At 39.2% G+C, this 18,280-nt stretch overlaps 1 protein-coding gene across 3 annotated transcripts in view; it reads left to right on the forward strand.

Moving 5' to 3' along the window:
- The first annotated feature begins 5,543 nt into the window (after positions 1-5,543).
- The window catches only part of INTU (inturned planar cell polarity protein), a 48,487-nt gene continuing 35,750 nt past the window's right edge, over positions 5,544-18,280 (forward strand). For 2 of the 3 annotated variants that reach the window (XM_054203692.1, XM_054203691.1), the window contains exons 1-3: positions 5,544-5,716; positions 10,549-11,135; positions 13,108-13,254. In XM_054203692.1, coding sequence (XP_054059667.1) covers positions 5,559-5,716; positions 10,549-11,135; positions 13,108-13,254 — 892 coding nt within the window. In that variant the 5' untranslated portion in view covers positions 5,544-5,558. The remainder of the gene's footprint in view (positions 5,717-10,548; positions 11,136-13,107; positions 13,255-18,280) is intronic. The other variant, XM_054203693.1, reaches the window with a different exon arrangement.

Here is an 18,280-nt window from a genome sequence, read left to right on the forward strand (position 1 = left end):
TGCACGTGAGGGGAGCTCCCCCGATGCGCTTTTGAAGGGCGTCCCGCAGCCCGTGCGGGACTGCACGGGAGCCCAGGGGCTCCGTCTGGGTTTCCCACACGTGGAAGAAAACGGGCTGACAGAGGGAAACGCTGTCGCATCGATTCCATAAGCATTTTGGACTCTTCCTTAAGAGAAGGAAAAGAAAAATATCTTAACTCGCATACAAATCCAAGATAGGCACTCCTTAAGAGGATGTGCAGGAGGCACGCTGCACGAGAAGAAGCTGCTTTTTCCCCTGCCTTCACCATCCCTAACTTGCAATTCTCCACGGTATCCCCCCACAAAGAAATCTCGACAATAAGATCTTACCCAATAGGCCAGTGCAGGACTTTTAAAGCTACCATCAATGCCATTTTCTTTGCACTGGCTGAGAGACGCTTAAACTTTACAAGGAAAACACCACCACCCCATTCAGCAGTGTCCAAGAGAGGCTCATCTCCAGTTGTTCTGTGAAGTGCCTATTTCCTAACATGTTTTCTCGGCTACATTGATTTATTTCCTACTGCAGAGAAAAAATACACTCTCTCTGACTGACAACTCCAAACAACTCTCTCTATAGAAACTAATTATTAACTCAGCTTCTATCTAGCTCAAGGCACCAAGCTGAATAGTTGTTTAAAATCTATTCCTATGAACAGAGGATGAAAACAGAGCGCAGCAAGAAGGGCACGCCGTAATCAGCCTGTTCCTACATTGCACTCTGAAGCTGCTTGATAAGCAATAAATGTGCCCATGTGCTACCAGGGGACCCTCTGGTATCTGACACCCTATGCATGCATTTGTCAGTGCCTTCACAGCAAATGTTCCCTTTCAAAGTTGGATTAAAAACATGCTGACCCATGGTATTGCTTATATTAGTATACTTTCAGTGTAATAAGGTACTATTCATACTTGAAACATTTGCATGTTGACTGACTGCAAATAATGGTTTTCTTTCATGCTTGACATGCCTGCTATGCATAGCAGGTGATCCTAAAAAAAAGTCTGGAGATTTAAAGGGAAGTAAAAACAGTATGAAAAATCTTATTTGAAATTACAGCTGTTTTTCATGCTAGAGGGAACTCTTAACTCTGTAAGACTGTTTTCCAAAAGAATGAGATGGGCTGAACTAGTCTTCCTGAACTCTTCATGGCTGTCTTCTGTTGGGTTTATGTTTTTCTTCTAAAATACTTTCTGTGATCCAGTTGCATAGAGGGAAGTTGATACAGAAAGGTTAAAAAGTCAAAGAATGGGCTATTTCATTTATTGATCACTAGAGAGCTTTCTCACAAAATTTCTGTTCTTTTGGTCACAAAGGCAGCTTTCATTCTCCATTTAGTCTGTTTATATGTAAATATCCCAATTAAAATGACAGTCCAGTATAACTGTTGAATTCACGTCACTTTGCTATGGATGGCCTCTATGCAGTAATGGCAGAAAAGCTGTGAACAGAAGATTTTGTAACCGCAGTCTTATTCATGTAGTTTTATGTAAACCTTGTAATCACAAAATCATATTTATAAAGGAGGGCCTGTGAAGTGTGCCTTTTGTCTCATAAGTAAAGAAAGAGTTTGGCGGGGTAGGGGAAAGCTGTATTGTTGTCATTAATCTTGAAAAAAGAACTTATTTCTGTCTCGTTTTTGCTGATGCTGTGCACTGGAGGAATGAAAAATCAATAGGAATCAATAGCTGGAAATTCTGAAATGTCACTCTAGCAATCCAGATTTTCTGTTAGTTTTTCTTCAGATGTTTGAGTAAAGCAGGTGTTAGCAGCAAGAAACAGAACTGTCAAACATAAATGAAAATATTTTCCTCTTAAGTTTTATCTGCTTGTAATGTATCATGTTATATCTCTACTAAATCATGTTATGTCTGTCCAGTTGTTGATAGAGCCTTCCTGGAAATATTATCTGATTTGAAAACAAGCAGAAAGGAAAAAAAATGAAACAATAAAAGTCACTTAGGCCTTCTTATTTCTTTATCAATAATGTAGAGCTGTAATTTGAAGTATGGAAGGACCGGGGGAAAGCAGAGAGACACTTAAAATGCTGTTGATACACATAGGCAGTGTAAGAAAGACAGATTCAACTATAGTCCAGGTATATCCCAGTGAGATTTGTCTCACAGTATTATTGTGGCCTGTTTATACTGCTTACGCTGTACAAAAGAGCCAGAAAGCTGGCAGATCCAGTTGTTAGAGAATTCTCCCAGTTTAGATAGTACAGAGACAGCACCACAGTCTGTGCTCTTCCTTACCCACGCTGGAATCTAGAAGGGGGAATGACCCTGAAGAGGGGAGATTGCTGAAAAATCAGGGCTCTGATACAATTCCTGGATAGCACATTGGCACCTCACAGGTATAAACTGGGAACTCATAAATATCAGGTAGCATTCACTCATAGCAGAGGGAGCGTTAGTTTGCCCCAGTGTACCAGAGTCATAACACTGTCCCAGTTCTCAGCACTGTGTTGAAAAGAGCTCAGCTACATCCACGATTCAGGCCAAACATGCCTGCTGAATCTGAATTGGTGACATCAGTCTGGCACATAAGCAGTGATCATGGGTCCTGGTAAAATTTTTAAGATCAGGCACGACAATACAAAACCAAACAGGACAAGTTAGAATAGCCATAAACACTAATCCTAAAATCCCCTGTGCTCTTCCATGTAGCTGCTAGGAAAGACTATAACTCCAGCCTCATTTCTTCATCATCGGGTTGAAAAAGTCAGCTGTCAGTATGGAACAATGAAAAAAGGTTAGTAGTTTAAACCGGACAGTGGTTGGAGTAGGGGTTCATAAGCATTGATGCAACAGTACCAAAAAATAGAGTTACACCCCAGTTATTTTCCTCCTTTATTAGAAAGGACCAGTATATCTCTTTGGTGTGTCCTACACACTGTCCTCTTTTAACTATGATCTACTCCTGAATATAAATGTGGATCAAGGTAGACTGTTATTTTTAAAGCACAACAGCTTTTGAAGCACGTTAAGCCAAAAAACTAACAAGGAACTCTTGTTCTGAAATGAATTTCCACACATGGATTTAGTTCCCTGCAGGAACAGCTAATCAGAACAACCTTAAGGCGAAAGAGAATGCTTTTTAATTATCCACTTTTAAATGCTCATTAACCAGTTGTCCAGTAAGGGTGAGTAGTAGTATTGATGCCAGTGATGCCCTGTGGCAAATTTTTACCATCTGCTTGTTAATAACAGCAACCTGGCATAGAAGGCTTGCGGGTTCCTTAGTGAGAAGCATCAGCCCAACTACTTGGACTAAGTGTAAAGGATCTGCCAGAAGACAAATTATTTCAAGTCTTTTCCTAATATTTATGCACAAGAAATGAGAGGCTTTCCTCTCAAGAGGGATTGTGTGGGAAAATCTGTGTCTTCACTAAAATAAAATCCTGCTGTGTGAGATATATTATGTCTTGCGATCTTCATTGTTCCCACAGCAGCAAAAACTCTACATTTATTTCAGAAAAATACTTAGGTGACTCCCAACTACCTCTCTCAGCGGACCAAAATCTTCCATCATCCTTTCCTTCATGATATGGTTATCCCTATAAAATAGCAAGTAGTGTAAGACTCTCCTTTTTAGAGAGTCTGTATTTCTCACTTATTGAGCAAACAACTGGAAACAATTAACCAACTCTTGAACTCAGTGAAATTTAACATAACTAACACAGGACCATCTGGCATAGACTATCACTTCTCTACAGAAACACTTCAGTGTGCTGTTTGGTGTATTTAAAGTGCTTGCAAATATAAGCAGAATTAGGGAGGGCGGGACAGTGTATCTCACCTACCTCTATTAAAATTCTAACTCCTGCAGCATTCCTCTTAGAAAATCATAACTCATGAGCCTCTTTGGAAAACGTTGTTTATGCAGACTATTTTGTTTTCACAGGGTAAATTGTTTGGGAGGTGGTGTACTTTTGAAATATTTTTTCCACCTGTTGTTCTGGAAGTGATAGAAAGAATGAAAGTTGTTGCATATCTTGCATTCTGGCAATTGGAAACAACCAAAGATCTGATTCTTTTGTTTTTTCAAAGAATTGTCTACCGTGCATGGATTATATACTTTGTGTGAAGTGGTTGTTGCCAGCTCAGATAGATAGGAAAAAAACTTAAATTATCTACCATATTCTGTCCTAAACTGGATGAAACCATATTAGAACAATATTTTTTTTTCTTTAGATAGGGAATGTTTCTGTTGCCTCCTTTGGATGGGTTTGTAGTCGTAAAATCCACGCAACAGTGATTTATCCGTAAAATCAGGTCTTGAACAGGCACTCCAGAATGGCCACAAAATTTAATATAGGTATCTTTAACTGCTCCAGTTGAAGCTTAATTAGAAGGATCTGAGTCCAAAATATTTCTGACTGTCAGTTCACTTGAAATCACACTTATTAACAAACACTTCCCTAAACCAGTTTCAAGCACAGGAATTTCATACCAGAATTCTGTGACTCCTACATAGTGCTCCAGCACCATAAAACCTCACTGCTGAAGCTGTGCAAATATCCCACTGAGCAGAGATTAAATCCAACGCATTAAAAATGTTCCAACAATTATTCTCCATCCCTCTCCTTATTCACCATGCGTGTCCTGATAGGTTTACTGACATAGCTACACAGCAAGTTGTCTGCGGGGTTGCCATGGGTCTTGTTTTTCATGGATGTGAATAATTTAAGTCCTGAAAACTGAGTAGGTTTTTTTTTTTCTCTGTCTCTTAACTGTGCATGATTTTGCATTTGTAGACTGCATTGACTGCTTTAAGGTGCCAAATCATCTAGCTTGTTTGTGTCTGTCTCGCATCCTTGCCTCTCCTTCTTAACCTAACTGCTTTTCTGACTAACCTAAGGAGAAGTTATCTTAGTTTCTCACAACTCTTTAAATGATTATAATAACATAAAGCACGAAAGTATTCCACTGCTAGCCATTTGACTTGATGAAAATTACTATTTACCTCATGTTTCTTTCTCCAAATCAACTTTTGATTATAAGCAATGCTTTGAGGCTCGCCCCAGGACTGAGTTTCATTAATAGTCCCTTTTATAGGACTGTTGCTGAGACCTTGATATCAGACCACTAAATAAATAGTCTGTTCTTCATTATGTGTTCCATATTGACCCACTGAAACACTTTCAAGTGCCTGCTGAGATTCGGCTGTTTGTTTTGAAGAAGTAAACAGCGAGGTTGGCTCTTTGAAACGTTCGTTGTTATTCTTGCCAGCCAAAGGAGGCAGGCAAAACTTTAATTTACCTCCTTCCCGAGAAGGGCAGCGTAACTACTGCTTGTCGAAGCCCGGTGCTCCGAGGCCCGTTGCCGGTGGCGGGATTCTCCTCACAGGCGGCACCGTGACCATTAACGTTCAGTGCACGCGGCAACCCAGCAACCGTTAACCTTCAGCGCGCGCGACAACCCCGCCCCTTCAGGCTTCCCCCCGCCGTTTCCATGGCGCCGGGCCGGGCCCGCCAATGGGAAGGGTCAGAGGCGGGTCACGTGCCGTCCCGGCGCGCTGGGGTGCGGGTGTCATGGCGTCCGGGGGGGACCGTGGGAGCTCGGTGGCTGAGGGGATGGAGGCGCTGAGGGGAGAAGGCGTTGAGAGTGCAGGCACCGGCGGAAGCAGCAGCAGCAGCAGCAGCAGCAGCGAGACCGGCTCCTGCGCCACCTCGCTGTCCGCCAGCTCCGAGTAAGGAGCGGGTCGGCGGAGGGAGGGGACCGGGGTGGGGGGTGTTTTCCCTCTCGTCAGGCTGCCCCGCCGAGGAGGCGGTGCGTGGGCCGTGGCCGAGCGGGGTCCCCCGCCCGTTACTGTGTGTGGCGTCGTGCTGGTTTTAGTAGCAGAGAACGCGTTGTGCTTTGTGAGGCTGAAACCCCAAAGCGAGGTGGGGGGCGACAGCGTTAGTTCAGCCGCCGGGTTGATCCCTCTGGCCCGGCTGGGCACTGCCTGAGACTGAGAAGGGAAAGAAGGGCTTCCCTCATGTATTTATAAATGTTTTAGCATTGGGGTGCGGCCTTACTATTCTAGTGAGCCTTACTATTCTAGTGCCTTTTGGGAAATGGTAGGTGAGGAGACAGCTCTGTAATACCAATACATATTTTAAAGTCATATATGCAACCACTGGGGTTTTCTTTTATTTCTTTTTTTTCAGTGTGTACAAAAATTTACTCTTTGCCTCCTGTATTAAAGGAACTCTGCTTGACAGTTCAAATGTGTATTTCCAGGTCTAATCAATGGCATTTTATTTGGCATGTTATTTTCGTTATGTAATGCAGCGAAGAAGACGAGGAAGAGGTCTGAAGTGTGTTTAAGTATACTTTGTTTTGTAGTTGTCCCATATCTCTGGCTCAGTGAAAGACATAGCTGTTGGATGTATAGCTACCTAAATTTGTTCCTGTGTTTATAAGCCAGAACTCAGCTGTAACACATTTCTGTTTGAAGCCATGCTTATTTATTTATTTATTGTGTTTGGTGTTTTTTTCTTTTCCAATTCTTTCATCTAAAATGCTTATTTGGTGGCATTCTTTATATGTGTTCAAGGGATAAAGCTGTGTTACACAGTTTTCAATACAAAACTTAATGTATGGTACCGTTGGATAAATTGAAATGCATCTTTCCAATCACTGCATCAACAGAACTGTGAAGCTTTAATTTTAGGTCCAGATGGTTTCTGCTGTTGGACCTCTAAAACTCCAGCCTTCTGAGCACAGAAACAGGAGGCTAAGATGTGACTTGTAATGAAAAGGGAGGGAAGAAACAGTAGAGTTTTGCAAAGTAACAGGTACAAAGAAAGGTCTCTCAGCTATTTTAATATAATGGCATTTGTTCCTCTGTAGATGATCTGCATGTGTTATAATCAGCCATATTTGATTAAATTAAAGAAGGAAAAATTTTGGGAATGGTTTTCTGAATTCAAAGTTACAGACTTACAGAATAAACTCCTGACAGTTGAAACTGCGCTGCTTGATACCGCAGCTAACGTGGACACACCAAGATATACCAAGGAGCATTCACGTGAGGGTAGAAGTAAGGGTGATACGAGTGGTTCTTTGTCAGACCCCTGTCATTTTGTGCAAGGCCTATTTTCAGACAGAGCTGTGAAGTGAAAGCTTACATATGCCATTGTGAAAGAAGTGTTGGTTTGGGGTTTTTTTATAATTTTGTCTATTTTAATAGAGTTTAACATTTGCTGTCACGTTTGCTAATTGCAATGGATCAGAATGCCTCTAGGCAGCTGTAGCTATTAAGAGGATGGCAGCTTTGCATGTACCAAATTGATACCGCAGTATGAAGCTATACTTTGTTGTTGCATAGGCAAAGGTTGGGAAACTAAAGATGATGATGATCTTAACTTCTGCAAAGTATTGTATGGTGGAATTTAAAAATACTTAACCCTTGATTTGTTGTTTTCTTTAATTGCTTGAAAACGAGGCTCATAGATGTAAACTGTTTATTGTTTGTCAGTTTCCATGGGTGAGAAGAGTCTTCTCTTGCTTTAGAATCAGAACTTGGATCCTTCATTTCTAGTATATGTTTGTTCTACTCATGGACTCTTTCAATTGGCACAGTTTTTCAGACATTTCTCCCAAAGAAGAAATATGTGTGTGGGATCAGTGAAACCGCTCTTCAAGGAATGTGGGTCTTCCAGACTTTTAGATCCTTGACTGAAGCTTCCAGATGTGTATAGAAGCTCAGGTTATTGTGTAAGTGCTTGCTTTGGCACAAGGGAAGAGAGATGGAAATGAGATATTTATTTGTCGGGTAATGGTAGGACTAGAGGGAATGGATTAAAACTAGAGATGGGACGATTCAGACTGGATGTTAGGAAGAAGTTCTTCACCGTGAGGGTGGTGAGACACTGGAACAGGTTAGCCAGAGAGGTGGTGGAAGCCCCATCCCTGGAAGTTTTTAAGGCCAGGCTGGATGGGGCTCTGAGCAACCTGATCTAGTGGGAGATGTCCCTGCCCATGGCAGGGGGGTTGGAAATAGATGATCTTTAAGGTCCGTTCCAACCCTAACAATTCTATGATTTATTTTTTTTTTAGCTTGGTTTAAATAAATTGTGAAACTACAGCATTAGGGAAAAAAAATGTTGTCACAGGTCTAGATTTCTTGTTTCAGACTTTGCTTTTTTAGATGTCTGTATGAATCTTTATTCAGAAAGCGATAGTTCCCTTACAGTACACTCATGAAAATGTCTTCAGAGAGAGCAATTCATGCCATTGTGATGCTTCTTCAGTCTTCTGTCTTCATCAGCTTACGTGCACAGCGTGGCTTTGCCATATGTGCTCCTCCTTGACAGCCCTTCTCTCTGGAGTGCTTCTGTTTGAGTGGACCCAGTGTAAACACCACACACAACCCTTTTTTTTTTTTTCTTGGTCCATATAGTAGGTTCTAATAAAAATACATGATGAAGCTGGAGAACATGAGTGTATGCATCTGAGCTGAAATTTTGACATCTACCCCAAAGAAGAAAGAGCTTTTCCAAAGAGTGCAATCCCTTTTTAAGAGGGAATAAAAAGGCTATCATCCATCACAGGAGTTTCTGCTAATGCAAAGGTTATTTTTTGTAAATTTCTAATGTTTCCTTTATCAATTTTTGGTTTTTCCCAGTTTTGCTTGCATGTATCGGAATGCAGGAGTACTTTTTTTAAAAATAAAAAAATAATCAAGGAAAAAGTCTATCATATTATTTCTTACATACCACCTTTTGTGAGATGTTGGATCAAATAACTGTCTGGCCTGAACAGCCTTTAGGTGGTGTTATCATTCTGATACTTTTTTGAGTAAGATACTCAAGATCTTGATTAAAACTCTGTAGAAGATGCAAACTTTGACTTACCCGTGACCATCAGGAATAGCCAAATTATCACAAGTGGTAGTTCTTCTTTTAGAACTATCAACCTGGGCAAAATAATTAATAAATTCAGAGGAAGTATGTGATGTTTCTTCCTGTCTGCAACATCCATAGACTTCTCTTAAGTCACTGGGGTTCCAGGAAGAAAATGCCAATGTTTTCTATATTCTTAGTCCAGCCAGATCCTCTCTGAGCCCTTAAAGGTGCTGTGGTGCAGTGTTTGTATAATGTTAGCTGTTCAGCTAAACTTTGAAGCTGTATCATTTATCTGTGTATTCAAGTTAGTGCTCTATTTGAATTATATAATTCTAGTTTTAAACAAAACTTGCATCCTCTATTTGTTAAAATTAGCTAGTTCTAGTATGAAGTACATGAATGTAAGCAACTTTAAACAATTATCTAAGTTTCCATTCTAGCTTTTCCTTATTTGATTTTTATCAATGCAATCTCAGATTCAGAGCAAGAAGTCAGGGAGAATGAACTGGTCTTGTCTGTTCCTGAAAATCTTCCATACAGAACATCCCAGGTGTCCCTTACATCACCTGCTAATGCTGATTTGTGTGTGTGTGATCAAAAACCTCTCTTAATATTTAGCTTAAATACTTTGATAAATGAAATCACTGAGTACTCCTACTTTGACGATAATTGATCCTCATCCTTAATACTCTGGGGTTCATTTTGGGGTGGGGGAATGGACCATTTGACTTGTTGCCTCTCAGCTATCATTTTCTGTTTGTTTGTTTGGTTTTTTTTCTCAGCCAAAAGAGTATGATTTCCTTCAGTCTCTTTCCCTTTAAAACATGTTTATTAACTACTTACTATTTGTCTCTTTGCTTTGGGCTTTTTCCAGTTATTACATCTTTCTTAAAATGTACTATGCAAAACTGGACATGGTTGACACATCGCCATTGCCAAATTAGGACAAAAAATTTTTTGCACTGTGCAGATGGTGATACTGTTGATACATCCTGTAGTCGCCTTGCCTTTTTTTTGCAGCAGCTTGTTGCTAGTAACTTGAAGTGATCCACTCCAGCTGCTAGAACTTTTTCTAGTTCTACCTTTTTACATTTTTGTTGTGTGTTTTTGCATGGGAGCTTGAATATGCTATTTTGAATTTGTCTTAAAAAGTGTTACCTAGGTTTTGTCTTAAGATTTTTTGTGTATTGAGGTGATTTTAAAATGTTATTCTTATCTTTCCAAAAGGCTTGCAGTGCGATCCTCCTTATAATTGCATAAGGGAAAAAATGAGAGAACAAATAGGGTGGTTTGGTTTTTTTCCTAAGAGAAAGCCCCCTTGTGCCCTTGAATGTAATTACTACTTAAAACTTGTATATGAAATAAATCATTTGGGGGTGGTTTTTTTGGTTTGCTTTCAGAAAAGGGAATACTGCTTTTTGCAATGGTTGTTTTCTTGTAAGGCATTTGAAGAAACTCTTTTAACATCTGGGAGGGATGCCTTTCCTTGCCATATCCATCACTTGTCTGAGAAGAGCTCTTACCCTCATGGCAAATTTAAAGCAGTTGAGCTTTCAATATTCAGGAGGCAACTTTATTTTTTTCCTTTTTTTTCTTGCACCCTCCTTATCCCTTCCCTACTTGAAGTAATCGCTTGCATAGCAGTCTTTCTTATCAGAGCTGTCACTGATCATTCTTCTTTCTTTCCCAGTGACCTTGAGCCTGAGTGGTTGGATGGTGTGCAGAAAAATGGGGAATTATTTTATTTAGAATTGAGTGAAAGCGAAGAAGAAACTCTGCTTCAGAACAGCTGTCCAGAAATGCCGGCAGTGAATCATGTTAGGTTTCGTGAAAATGAAGCTGAAGTTATTCAAGAGGGAACACGAAAAGAAAAAAAGTATGAACTGAAGAAATTGACCAAAATATTAAAAAAGAAGAATCTTTTACCAAAGCATTCTGGTAAGAAAGGCAGTGGAAGCTGTAATGTGCACGCCGCTGGTCCTACTTCCATATTGAAACACCAGTCTGCTCAGAAAATGGGTGTCACTGTTCAGCAAAAATACAAAGATGTATATGTTTATGTAAATCCCAGAAAACTGTACAGTGCTGGAGAAGATGAACAGCACAGGCTACTGGAGACCTTAGTAGGGATTGTCCATCAGTCTTCATGGAGCAGCAGAAGAGCAGAAAAAAAAGGCAGGAAGGATAAAGTCATCAGAGGAATTGGTGAAGAGAGGCTTGTAGTACATGGCTTGGTGCCAGGTAGTTCAGCAATGAAGACGGGTCAAATCTTGATCGGTAAGTAATTGAATGAATAGTTAAATTCTGCACTCTTCCTTTAAAATTATGATTTTTAAATATTTTTTTCTTTTTTGAGGCAGCTGACTTGAATACTCCTGAGACATAAGCAATTACAACAACTATTTTGTCAGTTCTTGAGGGATTATTTTAAATAAATGTAATCGCATCTCGTGCTTCGTTACCTATTCAGTTTTACTATATTAGTGGTTTTAAGAACATGCGAAATAAAGTTGGAGGTGTTAATATAGTAAGGAGATGACTATCCTTTAAGTGTACAGGGAGTGAGCAGCTTGAACTTGGAGCAACAAATACCCCACCACCACCACCTTTAATTTAATGTGGTATTTGCTCAGTAGATAAGTGGGACTGGGGAAAAGCTATAGTCAGCCAAATATTGTATTTTATTTTTATTCTTTTCCACACCATCCCCCCTTAGATAAAGAGCTTTACTGTATATGCTTTAAATGGATTTTGTACCATAAAAATGAGGAAAAAATACGGAGTAAGATATATTCATATGTTACAAACTTTCTGCACAGCCTTGTTTGGATATTCTTCTGCTTAGCAAGTAGAACAGCTGCTTCTTCAGCAGTTGTGATCAGGCGGCCTCCAAAATACATAGTGGGGCTGCAGTTTGAGGAGGCAGTGAGCCAGAATAGCAGCTCTCCTTTGTGTTGGTTTGGCTCTTGTCAGACACTTCCATGAGCTGATGCAACTAAATAACCTGGCAGAAAACTAACCCAGAAGAAAAATTGCCAGTCTAGTTTTTGCTGGTGTAGTAAGTTAAACTTGGGTCACAGAAGGGCTGACAAGCACCGGAGCGGGAAGAACGGAGGGGAATGAACTTCTGTGGCCAGAAGTGAAGGAGCAGAAACACTCCCACTTCCAGCATCAAAAGTCCATAACAAGGACTCAGCACTCACAAGACCCAAAGCTCAGTGACAGTTAATGTGAGACAGCTCTAGCCTACATCTGTAACGGGTGGAAAGTTGTTTAATTACCCTTCAAGTTGGTCCCTTGGATGGAGAGAGCAAAGATGTGATGTTGGTTAGACGATCGTGAAAATCTTAATACTAGAGTAGCACAAATCCCACAAAGTCAGCATGAGTGCTTTTGAAATTCCGATGTTGTGTGTGTAAAAAGGCAAATCGTGCTTTGACTAGCTGATTCTTCTAGCACGTGTTTTTGGTAGGGATGCTAAAGAATACTCCAGAGGGAGAACTGGAAAACTTTCAGATTTTACCAGAAAGAACTGATTAGTCAAGAAGTGGGGGACGCAGAATGAGGGGGAGGAGGGAGTGAGTTTCAGCTTGATCTGCTTAATGGTATTTAATCTAATTAGTGTAAGAGTGGGTATTTATAACCTGTAACTTAATTTTGGGACACAAATTTGTATTTGTGTCCCAAATACGTACATGTAACTGCATGTTTGTAAGAGCAGGTGTGAAGTGAGAACAGCGCAGGCAAATACTAGATCCAGGAGATAAAGCTAACCTTCTAAACAGAGATGGTACTTCATCTGCAGCACTTAATGCTTCCCAGAGCTAGTGAGGACAAAAACTGTAGGGGTTTTTGTTTTGTTTTAAATAGAAGAACATTTAAATTAATCTAAAGAGTCTAGCAGTTTAATATGTCCTAGGCTATCATCAACCAATATTGCCTTGTTTTTGCACATTGGAAACAAATACTTTCAAGCATACTGTAGTTATTCAGCTCTTAACTGGGAAAATGAGCTGTATTCTGTGCCAGCAGTATAACATGTATAATTTTCATATAAAAATACTTTCAAATTATATATCTATAGTGAACACTGAGTACTCTGGAATTTTTATGTGGTGTCTAGAAATAGGGATGCTTTGCATAAATTAGATGCTCAGGTTTCAGTGCTGTCTGCATAAAGAATATACAGTAAAAAAATGTTTGTTACGGTCAAAACTCTCTGGTTTACTGCATCTGCATTGCACATCAGAAGATGGGATAGCCATGGTATACATCCAAAGCCTGATTTGGAAGCAACTGTGTTTCAGCAGACAGCCTCTTCAGGTCCTCACAGGATCCGAAGTTTCACAGAAAGTTCGAGAAGAATGCAGTAGAACTTTGCTTTTTGTTGTTAAAAGTAAGTTTTAGGAATCCTGTTGTGAATTGTGGAAACAATCAGTAAAGAATATTTCTGTGGTCAGTCTAAAATTGCAGTAGTTGCACAGAAGTTAGAAGCTTCTTGAGCCATCACAAATGAGGAATACCTGATCAGGATAGCATGGTGCCTGCTGGCTGGTTTGGTTAGAACTTTGTTCATCTTCATTGACCTGCATGTGCATAGATATGAACCTGTTCTTGGTTTGCTTTCTAATATTTTAATAGACCATTTTTTGTAGTAGTCTTTTGTGAAGCAAACACTAAGTATATTTTCCTTTTAAAATACATGCTTTAAAACTACATGCTATGTTCTTCCTGATGATCAATTTGCAACACGTGTTGCAGGCTAACAGTCTTGACTCAGGGAGTTATTACTGAATTTAATTTTTTGCCAATTAACATAAAACTTTGTATTACTGTTTCGGGTAGTGAGAAGATCAAAACAAGGCTCTAAACAAGAAAATGCCTTTTTCCCTGCCTTTTCCAGGCTCAGCTTTGATCAAAGACCTCTCCTCTCCCCCTTCCTAGTCTCAGCTACCCTTGTTTTCACTGCACGTTAACATCGTGTGTCCCAATCCCTTTGGTGAGGTGGCACAGGAGGGTGGGATTGTGTGGGGGATGTTTTCCTTCTGCTGCTCCTGGCTTCTTGTTTCCTTCAGCTGCACTGTGATGACTCTGCAGGCCACAGCCCTTCAAGGATGGGTCCCCTCTGTCGGCTACAGCCCTCCTCCTAGTGACTGCTGCTCTTCCTTAAATACGTTTGGGCAGAGGTGCCATGGCTCCCCTGGCTAGGCAATGTTTTGGTATGTGGTGAGCTGCTTACAGCAGCTTCAGAACTGGCTATGAGCAGCACAAGGTGGCTTATGACCTCCTGCCACACGAGTCACTCCTGCAGCACCACGCTACCAAATTCCTGCTGGTTATGCCCAGCTGAGAGTTCTCACTCCCATCTTGTTTAAAATTTGACCCGTCTAGATTATTTTTCCCAAGACTTGGGTTTGTAATATGTTAAATAATAACCAAGTTACTGATTACTTTGTATTTTCATTGGCAAATTAGTTAATTTGTCAGTGATAAGTATGGTTGCCACTTAAATGGCTACTAAGGTTGAATCATAAGGGAGACTAAACTATCTTGATTTTTTTTCACTCTGAACAAAGTTACAAAGTGGTTATTGATTTAACATTTTTAGTAGAAATATCTGCTTTTCCCGCCCTAAACAATCACTTTCCTCAGGTGGCTTCTTCAATTTATTCTGAAATGTGTATCCCTTATAGCTTTGAACAGTTAAAACATCTGTTTATTATTTGTGCACTACACTTTAATTTTTTTTAAGATTGCATATGGAAGTCGTAAGTCTTCTTGCTGTACTTTATTAACCAAGTAGAATGCAGGCGCTGACCATATGAAAGTAAATACAACAGTTTTGCGAGCTAAAAAAACCCTGCTGCTTTGTAACTCTGTAGAAAGATGCCATTCTCTACATGTGTTATCAGTTCATTTATCTTTTTTTTTATATTTAGCAGTCAGCATCCATCTTAAATTTCCAAAACAAAAAAGCCCTCATTGATTTTTAAATTCTTGCTGTCACTTTCATATTGGTTAAGACGAAATACAGTTGCTTTTATCTCATGTTTTTTAAGTGTCTTTTGTATTTTTGGCAAAATTTTTTTCTTGACTGAGTTTATTATTAAGAACAATATGCAAAGCTTGGTCTGCTGTGTAGAACTTACTAATCTTATCTTTGAGTGTATCTTCAAAGATAAAAAGCTCCACTAAATATTTGCTTTTTGATCCAGGCAAATAAGGGTTGTGATAGGAAATGCCATTATAATTTGGTGTTTACTTTTTTTCCCCCTTTTCAAATTGAAACCTATCCAATTCACAGCAGGGGATATCTGTTATAAATGCTTATGATCATAATTTTTACTACAGTACAAATGGAAAAGTAATTCCAATGGGACTGAAAACACAGGAAAGCTCTTTTCACTAGAAACTAGTACTATTGTTACCCTCTTTGTAATTATCTTTTGTTCTTACTGCACTCATCACTGAATATCTGAAGGGTTTGTGTGAATTCTCTCACCTGATCAGTAGGCACAATTTAAAAAAAAAAAATGTGTGAAAACTACCTAGGGACAGGGATTCATCTTGGATGATATGAAAGATGGGCCATAATAATCCAGATTTGAACAAGTATGCAAAAGGTGCAGGCTGCTGTTGGAAGCTTCTGTTACAAGGTCCAGATCCCAAACCCATTTACTGACAAATGGCTTTCTATGAGTTTCTAATACAATAATTCTGTTGATGTTATGGGGGAGGGTTATGTGTTTGTTTTTTCCAAATAAATGTTTACGTACTGATCTTTGCTCATTTTAATAGTAAAAACGCAGATATTGCTGTTGGACTTATGAAGTTCTGCTAAAACAGGCCATCATTGCTATAAAGCCAACTATATGTTAAATTTCTGTACCATAGACTAGCTGCTTAAAACAGTGATCCATTTCCATAAAAATAAGCAACTTGCAGTCATCTTCCAACAGTCAAAGTAAGTGCTAGTTTTGTCATTTGCAGACCATGTAACTAAGAGTCCTGTCAGAAAAATGTCCTTGAAAGGACCAAAATACTGTAAGAGTTTGAGATTTTCATGAGGAATTACCATATATGGTGTACTTCTTGAAAAGCCTCGCCAAAGTAGAGATGTTGGGCACGCAAGATTGAAATACAGAGCTTGCGTAAGCTTTGCAATGTTCTCACTGTGGAGTTTGGGATGTCGTTTATGTTCTTTTAATCTCCTCTTGAAGCATAACAGCGTTGGTTTGGGTAAAAGCAGCCTGCTAACATATAAAGCAAGTAATTGATCTGGCTTGCTTCAGTAGAATGTGTTCCACGCTTTGCCTTATTTGGAAAGGAGTATGTGAACATTTATAAGTACTTCCACCAAGTCATTACTAAGAACAGAGGCAACTAAATATCAGGATTTGATGAAAAAAAGTGTCCTCAGTCCTCTCTCATGTGAACAACATGGTTCTGATTTTAATTCAACCAAAAATGTTCATTTCCTATTACAGTATGGAAGTGGTATTCACTTACCCATCAGCGTCCCCTGGCTACATGCAAAGATCCACTTTTAGAAATGGCACTTGCAGGTTTATCTCTAGGAAATGGGTATTTAACAAAAGTAATAGACTGGTGCCTCATGTGGCAAAGTGAAAGACAGTTCTGAAATAAACATTTTAGGGATGCCAGCAGTTCTAAAGACCTTTCTAAACTTTGTCTTTAAACATGCAGGAATAATTTCATCAGCTGTGTGCAAACTAGGTGTTTGAGATCAATATACACTGTTCTTAACTAATACTGACTTTATGCGAGAAGTTTTTTTTCTAATGAGAAGATGGAAAGATAGAACAAAGAAAATAGGAAAGAATTTCTGCCTCTCTTCTCTCTCTGTTCCATCACTCTAGTAAAATTCAGTTCTGCTTGGCATTGTGTGGAGAACGTATATGGACATCTTATAGTTTTGCGGACTGAGAATCTTTTTATAAGTGATAGAACTCAAAAGGTTGATTATTCATTATTATGGGATTAAAAAAAAAAAAAAAGTTTAATTTATTCCTTAAAGAGGACACGTATTTTTCTAAAGATAAATTTACTGACTCGAGGTCTGATATCCTGGAGGTGCCTGAAGAAAATGTATTTCCTCTATTGCAGCTGCTCACTGCGTCTCTAAAAACGGAACTGAGTGAGACTTTGTTCTTATGTCCTTATCTTTTAACATATGGGCTGACGACTTTTGTGACAGCCAGTAGTGATCTTGCTGTTAGAAATGCAAGCCAGTAAGAGCAGGTCAAGTGCTATTCTCTGTGGTATTATACAGTAATATTTTTGTGTACAACCATATAGTTGAAAAAGCTAAAAGAAAAAAAAGCAAAATTTTACATTATTTTATGCCAGGTTTGAAAACAACATTTCATGCAATGTCTGCTTCTTGTTTATATAAGTATATACATTTACTTCAGCAAAAAGGAGAGTTCACTCTGATCTCTGTACCTAAGAGAAGTCAATTGGAGGGGGTTTTTCACCCACTTCACAGAGCATAAGAATGACTGAAAAAATGTATTTGTAGTACCATCCGTACAGCTTCTATCTCTCCTATTGAAAAGTGTCTCTGCATCTGAAATTCAGCAATGTTTTAGTTGGGAAAAATTTGACTTAACTCTGCAAACCATCAAGTTAGATCAACTTAAGCAATTGCAAACACCATTTACCCATTTATTTCATTTGACCTAAATTGATTAAGCATTAAGTAAGTGAAATTAGATTAAACTTTATACATTTGTGTTATTTTTTTGATGGACTTAATGTCTGAAGTCCTAAGTCAGTCTCACTGTCTGTAAGTTTTTCACACTGCTACAGGAGAGGAAATAATTCTCAAAGAACGTGTAGATGTGAAACTCTAATAAAGAAACACTTGCATATATAAACTCTTTTCGCTGGCATTAATTATCACACTGGGTAGGTCCTGTGGTTGTGTTCTGCTTTAAGGTATTCTGTGTTCATAAGTTTACATACTTCCTATTGTGCCAGCGATGTCTTTCATTCTGTTACTTCATAGTCTCTATTCTTTGAATGCTGTTGTGTTTGACAAAAAGAAAAGAAGGAAAAAACGCAAGCACCCCATCACACACCCCCAATTCTGGATCAGTCCGCACTGATCAATGTGGATTTTCTCAGTTGTACATCAATTGCAGTTCTTCAGTAGTGATAGAGCATTTTCTGGGAAAATGAAGGCAGTCTTACGGGACTGCTTTAGCTGTGTCTTCTGGAAAGCTGTACTGTTTATGGTACATGGTTACATTTTTACCAGTTGAATGGTATAAATATTTACTGATGCAATGAAAGTTTTACATATGTACCTTTGGTGTTGAATAAATAAAACACTTTGAGTATACAACAAGTAAACACTGATGGATCTTCTCCTTTCAAAGTTTCTTGTATATTCCACC

This window comes from Rissa tridactyla, chromosome 5 (assembly GCF_028500815.1).
Source record: "Rissa tridactyla isolate bRisTri1 chromosome 5, bRisTri1.patW.cur.20221130, whole genome shotgun sequence".
Taxonomy (NCBI): Eukaryota; Metazoa; Chordata; class Aves; order Charadriiformes; family Laridae; genus Rissa; species Rissa tridactyla.